Source organism: Podarcis vaucheri, assembly GCF_965113315.1.
Source record: "Podarcis vaucheri genome assembly, chromosome: Z".
Taxonomy (NCBI): Eukaryota; Metazoa; Chordata; class Lepidosauria; order Squamata; family Lacertidae; genus Podarcis; species Podarcis vaucheri.
In genome coordinates this window covers 53,278,051-53,291,328 of record NC_138758.1, presented here as the reverse complement: position 1 = coordinate 53,291,328, position 13,278 = coordinate 53,278,051, and the positions used below count along the sequence as shown (strand labels likewise).

The window sequence follows — 13,278 nt, the reverse complement described above, 5'->3', positions numbered from 1 at the left end:
GGAATAGACCTGAATGGGAAAATAAACAGTGCCCTCCTGTGGCCAGGACTGGAATAGACCTGAATGGGAAAATAAACAGTGCCCTCCTGTGGCCAAGACTGGAATAGACCTCCATAGGAAAATAAACAGTGCCCTCCTGTGGCCAGGACTGGAATAGACCTCAATGGGAAAATAAACAGTGCCCTCCTGTGGCCAGTACTGGAATAGACCTCAATGGGAAAATAAACAGTGCCCTCCTGTGGCCAGTACTGGAATAGACCTCCATAGGAAAATAAACAGTGCCCTCCTGTGGCCAGGACTGGAATAGACCTCCATAGGAAAATAAACAGTGCCCTCCTGTGGCCAGGACTGGAATAGACCTCAATGGGAAAATAAACAGTGCCCTCCTGTGGCCAGTACTGGAATAGACCTCAATGGGAAAATAAACAGTGCCCTCCTGTGGCCAAGACTGGAATAGACCTCCATAGGAAAATAAACAGTGCCCTCCTGTGGCCAGTACTGGAATAGACCTCCATAGGAAAATAAACAGTGCCCTCCTGTGGCCAGGACTGGAATAGACCTCAATGGGAAAATAAACAGTGCCCTCGTGTGGCCAGGACTGGAATAGACCTGAATGGGAAAATAAACAGTGCCCTCCTGTGGCCAGGACTGGAATAGACCTCCATAGGAAAATAAACAGTGCCCTCCTGTGGCCAGGACTGGAATAGACCTCCATAGGAAAATAAACAGTGCCCTCCTGTGGCCAGTACTGGAATAGACCTCCATAGGAAAATAAACAGTGCCCTCCTGTGGCCAGGACTGGAATAGACCTCAATGGGAAAATAAACAGTGCCCTCGTGTGGCCAGGACTGGAATAGACCTGAATGGGAAAATAAACAGTGCCCTCCTGTGGCCAGGACTGGAATAGACCTCCATAGGAAAATAAACAGTGCCCTCCTGTGGCCAGGACTGGAATAGACCTCAATGGGAAAATAAACAGCGCCCTCCTGTGGCCAGGACTGGAATAGACCTGAATGGGAAAATAAACAGTGCCCTCCTGTGGCCAGTACTGGAATAGACCTCCATAGGAAAATAAACAGTGCCCTCCTGTGGCCAGTACTGGAATAGACCTCCATAGGAAAATAAACAGTGCCCTCCTGTGGCCAGGACTGGAATAGACCTCCATAGGAAAATAAACAGTGCCCTCCTGTGGCCAGGACTGGAATAGACCTCAATGGGAAAATAAACAGTGCCCTCCTGTGGCCAGGACTGGAATAGACCTCAATGGGAAAATAAACAGCGCCCTCCTGTGGCCAGGACTGGAATAGACCTGAATGGGAAAATAAACAGTGCCCTCCTGTGGCCAGTACTGGAATAGACCTCAATGGGAAAATAAACAGTGCCCTCCTGTGGCCAGTACTGGAATAGACCTCCATAGGAAAATAAACAGTGCCCTCCTGTGGCCAATGCTGGAATAGCCCTCAATAGGAAAATAAACAGTGCCCTCCTGTGGCCAGTACTGGAATAGACCTCAATGGGAAAATAAACAGTGCCCTCCTGTGGCCAAGACTGGAATAGACCTCCATAGGAAAATAAACAGTGCCCTCCTGTGGCCAGTACTGGAATAGACCTCCATAGGAAAATAAACAGTGCCCTCCTGTGGCCAGGACTGGAATAGACCTCAATGGGAAAATAAACAGTGCCCTCGTGTGGCCAGGACTGGAATAGACCTGAATGGGAAAATAAACAGTGCCCTCCTGTGGCCAGTACTGGAATAGACCTGAATGGGAAAATAAACAGTGCCCTCCTGTGGCCAGGACTGGAATAGACCTCCATAGGAAAATAAACAGTGCCCTCCTGTGGCCAGGACTGGAATAGACCTCAATGGGAAAATAAACAGTGCCCTCCTGTGGCCAGTACTGGAATAGACCTCCATACGAAAATAAACAGTGCCCTCCTGTGGCCAGGACTGGAATAGACCTCAATAGGAAAATAAACAGCGCCCTCCTGTGGCCAATGCTGGAATAGACATAGATAGGGAAATAAACAGTGCCCTCCTGTGGCCAATGCTGGAATAGACCTCAATGGGAAAATAAACAGTGCCCTCCTGTGGCCAATGCTGGAATAGACATAGATAGGGAAATAAACAGTGCCCTCCTGTGGCCAATGCTGGAATAGACCTCAATGGGAAAATAAACAGCGCCCTCCTGTGGCCAATGCTGGAATAGACATAGATAGGGAAATAAACAGTGCCCTCCTGTGGCCAGTACTGGAATAGACCTCAATGGGAAAATAAACAGTGCCCTCCTGTGGCCAGTACTGGAATAGACCTCAATAGGGAAATAAACAGTGCCCTCCTGTGGCCAGTACTGGAATAGACCTCAATGGGAAAATAAACAGTGCCCTCCTGTGGCCAGTACTGGAATAGACCTCAATAGGAAAATAAACAGTGCCCTCCTGTGGCCAATGCTGGAATAGACCTCAATGGGAAAATAAACAGTGCCCTCCTGTGGCCAATACTGGAATAGACCTCAATAGGAAAATAAACAGTGCCCTCCTGTGGCCAGGACTGGAATAGACCTCAATGGGAAAATAAACAGCGCCCTCCTGTGGCCAATGCTGGAATAGACCTCAATGGGAAAATAAACAGCGCCCTCCTGTGGCCAGTACTGGAATAGACCTCAATGGGAAAATAAACAGTTACCTCCTGTGGCCAGTACTGGAATAGACCTCAATGGGAAAATAAACAGTTACCTCCTGTGGCCAATACTGGAATAGACCTCGATAGGGAAATAAACAGTGCCCTCCTGTGGCCAATACTGGAATAGACATAGATAGGGAAATAAACAGTGTCCCCTTTAGATGGCCTAAGGAGAACAGGAAAAGGAGACAGACCTCACCAACATGGGGGAAGCCAGGAGGTGATGCCCCACCCCAATCAAATAAATAAAATTATTTCACTGTATTTTTACTGTACTGTACTGTGCGTGTTGGGGGGTCGGTGGGATATATCAGGACTGGGGTGGTTTCAAAATGTTCTTATGTGTTGTATGTTAATTTCTATTTTTTTCCCTTTTACCTTCATGGCTTTTCCTCCCGCTCCTCTTCTCCGTTCGTCAGGCGAAGTTTCTTCCTCCTCCTCCTCCTCCTCCTTTTCAGAGCAGGAATGCAGACCTAAGAAAGATCAATAATGTCCATTATTTTCCCCAGAAGGGAAAGAGGGGTCCCCCGTCCAAGCAGACCTCGAATATGTCCAGCCCAGATTGCAGTGGGAGAAAGAATCCAGGGGGAAAGAAGGAGCCAGCAGGCGACCAACGGGAAGAAATGGGCTTTTATTCTATATTCTTTCTGAAGCCTTTTCCCCAGAATCATATCTTTATTATTATTATTATTATGATTATGGTGCATTTAGCCGGAAGGGACCCCAAGGGTCATCTAGTCCAACCCGCTGCAAGGCATTCATTTAATAATAATTTAATTTATTATTGTTATTATTATTATTATTATTATTATTATGGTGCATTTAGCTGGAAGGGACCCCAAGGGTCATCTAGTCCAACCCGCTGCAAGGCGTTCATTTAATAATAATTTAATTTATTCTTGTTATTATTATTATTATGATTATTATTCTGGTGCATTTAGCCGGAAGGGACCCCAAGGGTCACCCAGTCCAAGGCAGGAATCTGCGAAGGAACCACAAGGGTTCATTTCATAATCATCATCATCATCATCATCATCATCCGTGGAGGAATTGGGATCTGGAGGAATGAGCTGGCTCCCCAAGCAAGCCGCGCTTCCTCTGCACAATACCCTCTTCAGCTCCCGTTTCCAAGACATTCAATCCAATTTCCAAGACTTGAAAGGCGGCCTGAGGGAGAAAGCAATGGAGATCTGCCCTTGATTTGATCGAAAGAATCCATGGTTCTTCTTCTTCTCCTCCCAGCCCCTTCCTCTGGAGTTGCTTCTCCCCCAATGCCAAGAAATAAAAATACCATCCTGGGAAGGCTGAGGGGGGAAGAGGCCGTGTCCCCCTTGGCTGGCTGTGATTTAGAATAATAATAATAATAATAATAATAATAATAATCATAATCATAATAATTTAACATTCAATGATATTAATAATGGATTGCTATTTTCCAGCCACCAACAGAGTATTTTCTTTAAAAAAAACGGGAAAACATCATCTCCTCCAATCTTCCCTCCCCCTTTGAGCAGAATCACCAGTAGAATTATAATGAGAACCGTTGAAAAAGGGAGGCGAATCCTCATTTATTCTCCTTTCCCACAGAATATTGAAAACGGGACGAAACATACTGTACTGCAAACTCCACCTCGCCTTTTCCCATAATAAAAATAAAAATAAATTGAAATAATCCTTGATGGGAAGAAAAAGCGCGCCAAACCTCCCTGGGCGTCCCGGGCGTGGGAAACAGCTGAGGAGAATCAGGTGAGAAACAGCTGGGAGGAGAAAGAGCGGGAAACGCCTGGCCCCGCCCACAGCCCGGCCTGGGATTGGCCCAAAGGCCCACCTATCGCCGCCGAAGGCCCTCAGCCAACATGGCGGCGGGGGCGCCTCTTCTGCCCTTTCTGTTGCCCTGGTCCAAAATGGCCGCCCTAGGAAGCCCCTCGCTCAGCGCACGCGCCCAGCAGTCGCAGCAGCAGTAAACTCGGCGGCGATAGGTCGGCCTTTGGGCCAATCCCAGGTCGGGCTGTGGGCGTGACCTGTCGCCGCGCGTGCGTCGAGCGAGGGGGTTGCTAGGGCAGCCATTTTGGACGAGGGCAAGGGGACTGGAAAGAGGGAGGGGGAAGAAAGGGCGGAAGAGGCGGCTGGGCCGACATGTTGGTTGAGGGCCGCCGGCCATCCTTTCTGCGTATGCTCTACAGCGCGGGGAGCTTCACAGTCGCTTCTGCGCATGCTCGCCAAAGGGCGTGAAGCACAGCAACCTATGGTCGTTTCTGCGCATGCTGCACAGCGCGGGAAGCTTCACAGTCGCTTCTGCGCATGCTCGCCAAAGGGCGTGAAGCACAGCAACCTATACTCGTTTCTGCGCATGCTCCCCAAAGGGCGTGAAGCAAAGCAACCTACGCTCGTTTCTGCGCCTGCTCTACAGCCCGGACAGCGCTTCCGCGCATGCTCCCTCTCCAGAGCGAGGGGCGTGACGCGCGCCAACCAACCAATCCCGCGACGCCGGCCTGGGGCGGGGGAAGCCGATTGGCGGGCGTGCCTCTGAGAGGCGGGCCCTTCTTAAGGAGCGGCCAATAGGCGTCCGGGAGGGCGGCGGAGCCAGCCAGAGCGGCGCCATGGCGGAGAGCGACTGGGACACGGTGACGGTGCTGCGCAAGAAGGGGCCCAGCGCGGCCCAGGCCAAGTCCAAGCAGGTGAGCCCAGGCCTCTCCCCGCGCGGCCGCCGCCGGGCCTCTCACGGGGCGCTCTGACGGGATCCGGCCGCGACGCGCCCCTCCAAAGCCCCTCGCCCCCCCCCGCAGGCCACGCCCCCCGGAGGCTCCCATTGGCCCGGCAAGATGGCGGCGCGCCAGGCCACGCCCTCTCAAAATGGCGCCCTGAATGCTCCTCAGTGGATTGGAAATAAAGGAGTTTTATTGCATTTAAATGGGATTAAAAGTGGATATCTTGTATGAAATTTAAATTTTTAAGTTCTCTTCAAATTAAAATAAAAAGGAACAAGCTCCATTCGATTTAATGAGAAATAAATGAAGGTTAAATTGGGTTAAAAATCAGTGAGTTCCATTAAATGGCATTAAAAATAATTTAAAAATCAATTTAAATTGGATTAAAAAGAAGTGAGTTCAATTTAATGAAAAGTAAATGAATTGCATTCAATTTATATTTGATTAAAAAGAAGGGAGTTCCATTCAATTTAATGAGAAGTCAATGAATTGCATTCAATTTAAATTGGATTCAAAAGAAGTGAGTTCCATTAAATGGGATGAAAAATAAATGAATTGCAAATAAGTGAATTGCATTCAATTTAAATTGGATGAAAAAGAAGTGAGTTCCATTCAATGGGATTAAAAATAAATTAATTGCAAATCAGTGAACTGCGTTCAATTTAAATTGGATTAAGAAGAAGTGAGTTCCATTAAATGGAATTAAAACTAAATTAATTGCAAAGAAGTGAATTGCATTCCATTTAAATTGGATTAAAAAGAAGTGAGTTCCATTAAACGGAATTAAAAATAAATTAATTGCAAAGAAGTGAATTGCATTCCATTTAAATTGGATGAAAAAGAAGTGAGTTCCATTCAATGGAATTAAAAATAAATTAATTGCAAATCAGTGAATTGCATTCAATTTAAATTGGATTAAAAAGAAGCGAGTTCCATTAAACGGAATTAAAAATAAATTAATTGCAAAGAAGTGAATTGCATTCCATTTAAATTGGATTAAAAAGAAGTGAGTTCCATTCAATGGGATTCAAAATAAATGAATTGCAAATAAGTGAATTGCATTCAATTTAAATTGGATGAAAAAGAAGTGAGTTCCATTCAATTTAATGAAAAATAACTGAATTCCTTTCAATTTAAATTGGATTGAAAATAAGTGAGTTCCATTCAATTTAAATTGAATTGAGCATAAATAAGTTCCATTATATTTCAATTGAACTGAGAATACATAAGTTCCATTATATTTGAATTGGATTAAAAATAAATATGTTCCGTTCAATTTAATTTTTAAGTTGCATTTAAATTTAATTTAAAAAGAACAAGCTCCATTCGATTTAAAGTGAATTGAAAATAAGTTGCCTTCAATTAAAATTGGATTAAAAATAAATCAGGTCCATTCAATTTAAATCGGATTAAAAATGAATACGTTCTATTCAATTTAATTTTTAAGTTCCATTTAAATTTAATTTAAAAAGAACAAGCTCTATTCAGTTCAAACTGAAAGGAAAATAAGTTGCCTTCAATTAAAATGGGATTAAAAATAAATCAGTTCCATTCAATTTAAACGGAATTGAAAATAATTACGTTCCATTCAATTTAAATGGGATTAAAAATAAGTTCCATTCCATTTAAATTGAATTGAGAATAAATAAGTTCCATTATATATATATCATTTTATACTTTTCATTTTCATTCCTTTGCTTTCCTCTCTGCTTCTGCCTACCCACCAAATTCCTTAATTATTTGTTTCCTCTAAAAATTTGGATACGTATTTTTTGTTTCCTTTAAAAAGACTGATGCGTATTATTTGTTTCCTTTAAAAAGATTGATACGTATTATTTGTTTCCACTAAAAAAATTGATACGTATTCTTTGCTCCTCTAAAAATTTGGATACATATTCAGATGGCTAGGATGTTTGCCATAACAATAATAACAAAAACAATATTGGTCCTTTTATGTTGATGCTAATATTTCAAGTTGTTTCCAATCCGTTTTGAAATAATCCAGAAATGTTTTTTTCTGATTTCTTCTTCCTGATTTCTTCTGCTTCCTTTCCATTTCTGATTTCCTTTTTTTCATATATATGTATCATTCTATCCCCCCCCCGAAATGTTATTTTATTATATTAGAAAGACCCTGGTTGGATTCTGATTATATTAGACAGGACCCTGGTTTAATTCTGATTATATTAGACAAGATCCTTGTTTAATTCTGATTATATTAGACAAGATCCTTGTTTGATTATGATTATATTAGACAAGACCCTGGTTTGATTCTGATTATATTAGACAAGACCCTGGTTGAATTCTGATTATATTAGACAGGACCCTGGTTGAATTCTGATTATATTAGACAGGACCCTGGTTTAATTCTGATTATATTAGACAAGACCCTGGTTTAATTCTGATTATATTAGACAAGATCCTTGTTTGATTATGATTATATTAGACAAGACCCTGGTTGAATTCTGATTATATTAGACAAGACCCTGGTTGAATTCTGATTATATTAGACAGGACCCTGGTTGAATTCTGATTATATTAGACAAGACACTGGTTGAATTCTGATTATATTAGACAAGACACTGGTTGGATTGTGATTATATTAGACAAGACCCTGGTTGGATTCTGATTATATTATATTATTTTATTATATTATATTATTAATATAGTATAATAATAAAAATAGTATTTATTTAATAAATCAGATAACAAATCTGAATAAATAAAAATCTGTACATCTCTCTATAAAATCCCAAGGATAATTGCGCTAGTCTCCTAACAAATGAGACAGATCTGCAGAGAAGACTTTACAGCGCATTCGCTTTTGCAAACCAAGAAAATCTTTATTAAACACATAATTCACGAATTAAGAAGAAGAAAAATCAATCATCATTTTTTTTATGGCTCCCCTAATGTCCCTCTTTTCTGCCCCAGGCTGTCGTTGCGGCTCAGAGAAGAGGCGACGATGTGGAGACCTCAAAGAAATGTAAGTTTCCCCCATTTTGGACGGTATTTGCCATTTTTAACATTATGCGCCCCTTGGAAAATCCGTTCTTATGGCTGCTGGTCCCTTATTTTTGAGGCTGCCGCTCCCTTATTTTCAAATCTGCATAATCTTGCAGTTATTGAATTGCAGGCGAAAAACCGGCGCTGCTCTCCCAAATGATCTGGTCCCTTTGCACTTTGTATTTCAGCTGCATCCTTCCTCCTCCTCTTCCTTGGGTACCACTCCTCCTCCTTGAAGCATCCTTCTACTTCCTGTCTCCTCCCGCATCCTTCCTCCTCCTCCTTGGGTACCACTCCTCCTCCTTGAAGCATCCTTCCGCTTCCTGTCTCCTCCTGCATCCTTCCTCCTCCTCCTCCTTGAAGCATCCTTCCACTTCCTGTCTCCTCCCACATCCTTCCTCCTCCTCCTCCTTGAAGCATCCTTCTACTTCCTCTCTCCTCCCGCATCCTTCCTCCTCCTCTTCCGTGGGTACCACTCCTCCTCCTTGAAGCATCCTTCTACTTCCTGTCTCCTCCCACATCCTTCCTCCTCCTCTTCCTTGGGTACCACTCCTCCTCCTTGAAGCATCCTTCTACTTCCTGTCTCCTCCCGCATCCTTCCTCCTCCTCCTTGGGTACCACTCCTCCTCCTTGAAGCATCCTTCCGCTTCCTGTCTCCTCCTGCATCCTTCCTCCTCCTCCTCCTTGAAGCATCCTTCTACTTCCTGTCTCTTCCTGCATCCTTCCGCCTCCTTGAAGCATCCTTCTACTTCCTGTCTCTTCCTGCATCCTTCCGCCTCCTTGAAGCATCCTTCTACTTCCTGTCTCCTCCCGCATCCTTCCTCCTCCTCCTTGGGTACCACTCCTCCCCCTTGAAGCATCCTTCTACTTCCTGTCTCCTCCTGCATCCTTCCGCCTCCTCTTCCTTGGGTACCACTCCTCCTCCTTGAAGCATCCTTCCGCTTCCTGTCTCCTCCTGCATCCTTCCTCCTCCTCCTTGGGTACCACTCCTCCCCCTTGAAGCATCCTTCTACTTCCTGTCTCCTCCTGCATCCTTCCTCCTCCTCCTCCTTGAAGCATCCTTCTACTTCCTGTCTCCTCCTGCATCCTTCCGCCTCCTTGAAGCATCCTTCTACTTCCTGTCTCCTCCCGCATCCTTCCTCCTCCTCCTTGGGTACCACTCCTCCTCCTTGAAGCATCCTTCTACTTCCTGTCTCCTCCTGCATCCTTCCTCCTCCTCCTCCTTGGGTACCACTCCTCCCCCTTGAAGCATCCTTCTTCTTCCTGTCTCCTCCTGCATCCTTCCTCCTCCTCCTCCTTGGGTACCACTCCTCCTCCTTGAAGCATCCTTCTTCTTCCTGTCTCCTCCTGCATCCTTCCTCCTCCTCCTCCTTGGGTACCACTCCTCCTCCTTGAAGCATCCTTCCGCTTCCTGTCTCCTCCTGCATCCTTCCTCCTCCTCTTCCTTGGGTACCACTCCTCCTCCTTGAAGCATCCTTCCGCTTCCTGTCTCCTCCTGCATCCTTCCGCCTCCTTGAAGCATCCTTCTACTTCCTGTCTCCTCCTGCATCCTTCCTCCTCCTCCTTGGGTACCACTCCTCCACTCCTCCACTCCTGGAAACAGCTATGGCTCAGAAGTCGAACATACCTGTGCCTGGAACATCCCTTATTTGGGCTGCTGGTCCCTTATTTTCAAATCTGCAAGTTGACAGCTATGATCTAGACTGACCCCTGAAATGCAGAAATGGCACCCCCAGAGGCATCTAGTCTGACCCCTGAAATGCAGAGATGGGACCCCAAGTGGTAGCATGTGCGGTTTTTTAACCGGAGGAGAGACGTAGGTCGCGTGTTGTGACTTCCTGTCCGGACAGGAAGTGATGTCGCCGCGCCAGGTGGGATAAACTAAACAAAAAATTATTAATTTTTAACCGGAGAAGAGAGACATAGGTAGCATGTGGTTGTTTTTTTAAGGGTGGGTCACATGTTGTGACTTCCTGTCCAGATAGGAAGTGATGTCACTTGCTTTGTCCGCAGGGGCGGCGGGCCAGAACAAGCAGCACTCCATCACGAAGAACACGGCCAAGCTGGACCGGGAGACGGAGGAGCTGCACCACGACCGGGTGCCCCTGGAGGTGGGCAAAGTCATCCAGCAGGGGCGCCAGGGCAAGGGGCTGACCCAGAAGGACCTGGCGACGGTAATTATTAAAAACTATTAGCTGTTGTTGACGGTCGTTATTCAAAATCGTCATTATTATTGTTATTTTAAAATAAATCTTTATTAGATTTTCCACAATGGTAACACCAACCACAAAGCAAAATCTATAAAAAATGGGAGGGAAATCAATAAAAAATCCAAAATAATGGGAAATCAATAAGCCGCAGAACTCGCACTCGGAACCCTCTCTCTCTCTCTTTCAGAAAATCAACGAGAAGCCGCAGGTGATCGCCGACTACGAGTCGGGCAAGGCCATCCCGAACAACCAGGTTCTGGGCAAGATCGAGAGAGCCATCGGTAAGCGGGGTGGCGGGTTCGAGGAGGGGGTGGCGGGTTCGAGGATGCGTGGCTGACCCCCCTCCTCTCTCCCCAGGCCTCAAGCTCCGCGGGAGGGACATCGGGAAACCCCTCGAAAAGGGCCCCAAGGCGCAGTGAGGACAAAGCCTCGAAAGCCGGGGGGCGCCGGGCGCCGTGGGGCGCCCGGGGGTCTCCCCGCCCTCCCGCCCCGGCTCCGGACCGGCGGGAGAAGCCGCCTGCCAGCTGGCGGCCCGTCTCCTCTTTCCGCAGATCGAATAAAGCGAAATTAAAATGGTGGGCGCGTCTCGAACCCGGGTCTTGTCTTGCGTGCTACGACTCCCAGGATCCTTTGCGGGGGTGGCGGGTTCAGAGTGGGTGGCTTAGAAAGGGAAATAGAGGGTGCTTTAGATGCTTCAAACTACACCTCCCAGAATTCTTTGGGGGACAAGAGGGCGCCGTAGAAGCCTCAAACTACATCTCCCAGAATTCTTTGGGGGACTAGGGAGACATTAAAAGCCTCAAACTACAACTCCCAGAATCCTTTGTGAGGAGGCCCTGTTCAAAGGGGAGTAGAGGGCGCCTTAGAAGCCTCAAACTACAACTCCCACAGTCCTTTGCGGGGATGCTGTGTGGAAAGGGAAATAGAGGGTGCCTTAGATGCTTCAAACTACATCTCCCAGAATCCTTTGGAGGACTAGCGGGCGCCTTGGAAGCCTCAAACTACAACTCCCAGAATCTGAAGGACGAGGCAGATTTGGGCCTGGAGGAACGGTGAGCGGCGAGGCGTCGTCGACATCTATTATTTGTACCCTAATAATAATAATAATATTTATACCCTAATAATAATAATGATATTTATACCCTAATAATAATAATGATATTTTAATATTTTAATAATATATATTTTAATATATTTTAATAATAATAATAATAATACCTAATGGTAATAATGATTAATAAGAATAATATTTATACCCAACTAGCAATAATGATATTTAAACAATAATAATAATAATAATGATATTTATACCCAACTAGTAATAATGATATGTAAATAATAATGATAATGTTTATACCCTAATAATAATAATGATATTTAAATAATAAGGATAATGTTTATACCCTAATAATAATAATGATATCTATATTATAATAAATGTCATAAATATGATAAATATAATTTATATGATAATAATAAAAATAATAATATTTATGCCCTAATAATAAGGATCTTTATATGACAACAACAACAAATTTATTTATTTAAACAAAAGCAACAATAAATGTATTTATACAACAACAACAAATGTATTTGTACCCCATCTAACAACAATTTATTTATTATTAATAATAATAATATATTTCTACCATGCCCATCTGGCGGCTTCCAACCCAACATGGAAATACAGTAACAGCCGCAGACTTTGGGGTTCCACAGGGCTCTTCTTCGTTCAGGTCAGGGGGTCAATTTGCACTGCGCTCTTCATCAGTTCGAATTATCCATCGGATTATTTTGTCTTCTTATCTTATGTTCTGGTGCGCAAGCTTTCGAGTCACACAGGACTCTTCCCCAGTTGGAAGGACCAACTGGATTATTATGTATTACGCACTGTTTATATAAATAATAATTTTTTATTGATATTGATTATCAACCGAGTCACACAGGACTCTTCCCCAGTTGGAATGACCAATTGGATTATTTGGTATTTTTATTCTATTGTATGATGCGCAAGTTTTACAGTCACACAGGACTCTTCCCCAGTTCGAATTACCAATTGGATTATTTTGCCTTTTAATTTTATTGTCCACAAGCTTTAGAGTCACACAGGACTCTTGATCAATCCGAATTACCAATTGGATTATTTGGTAGTTTTATTTTATACTATGATGCGCAAGCTTTAGAGTCACACAGAACTCTTCCCCAGTTGGAATGACCAATTGGATTATTATTTATCACACACATTTTTAATATAAATAATATTTTTTATTAATTTTCAAAAACTTTGCTTCTTATACAATCTTTTTGGACCGGAATACTGCATCATAATTTATATATACCCCCATTCATCCTAAATGGGTTGCCTCGGGCCCAGTTAATAATATTAATATTAATATTATTTTAATAACAATATTAATGATACTAATAATAAATAATAAAATACTATATGTGAATACTATTTAGCAATCTTTTATTTTTAGTCTCCTATTTTATTTTGTGACATCTAATAATAATAATAATAATAATAATAATAATAATAATAATAATAATAATAACGTGGCCTCTTCCATTTACAATCAATTCAAAACATTTCCGGGTGATCTTTGACCCCGCTCTTTCCGACCAATGAGGCCGCGAGGCGGACGTGCCACTCCACCGCTTCTTCCGCCCTCGT

The 13,278-nt window shown here is 43.9% G+C and overlaps 1 protein-coding gene across 1 annotated transcript; it reads left to right on the top strand.

Moving 5' to 3' along the window:
- Positions 1–5,235: 5,235 nt before the first annotated feature.
- LOC309524167 (endothelial differentiation-related factor 1) lies at positions 5,236–11,114 on the top strand. Its single transcript, XM_082208585.1, has 5 exons — positions 5,236–5,358; positions 8,323–8,374; positions 10,408–10,568; positions 10,792–10,885; positions 10,962–11,114. Exons 1-5 carry the CDS (start codon positions 5,281–5,283, stop codon positions 11,021–11,023), a joined length of 447 nt encoding a protein of 148 aa, XP_082064711.1. The 5' UTR covers positions 5,236–5,280; the 3' UTR covers positions 11,024–11,114.
- Positions 11,115–13,278: the final 2,164 nt, after the last annotated feature.

Coding starts and splice junctions, on each gene's coding strand:
- LOC309524167 (XM_082208585.1), top strand. CDS start 5,281: ATGGCGGAGAGCGACTGGGACACGGTGACGGTGCTGCGCAAGAAGGGG. Junction 5,359..8,322: donor CCCAGGCCAAGTCCAAGCAG/GTGAGCCCAGGC, acceptor TTTCTGCCCCAG/GCTGTCGTTGCGGCTCAGAG. Junction 8,375..10,407: donor TGTGGAGACCTCAAAGAAAT/GTAAGTTTCCCC, acceptor CTTTGTCCGCAG/GGGCGGCGGGCCAGAACAAG.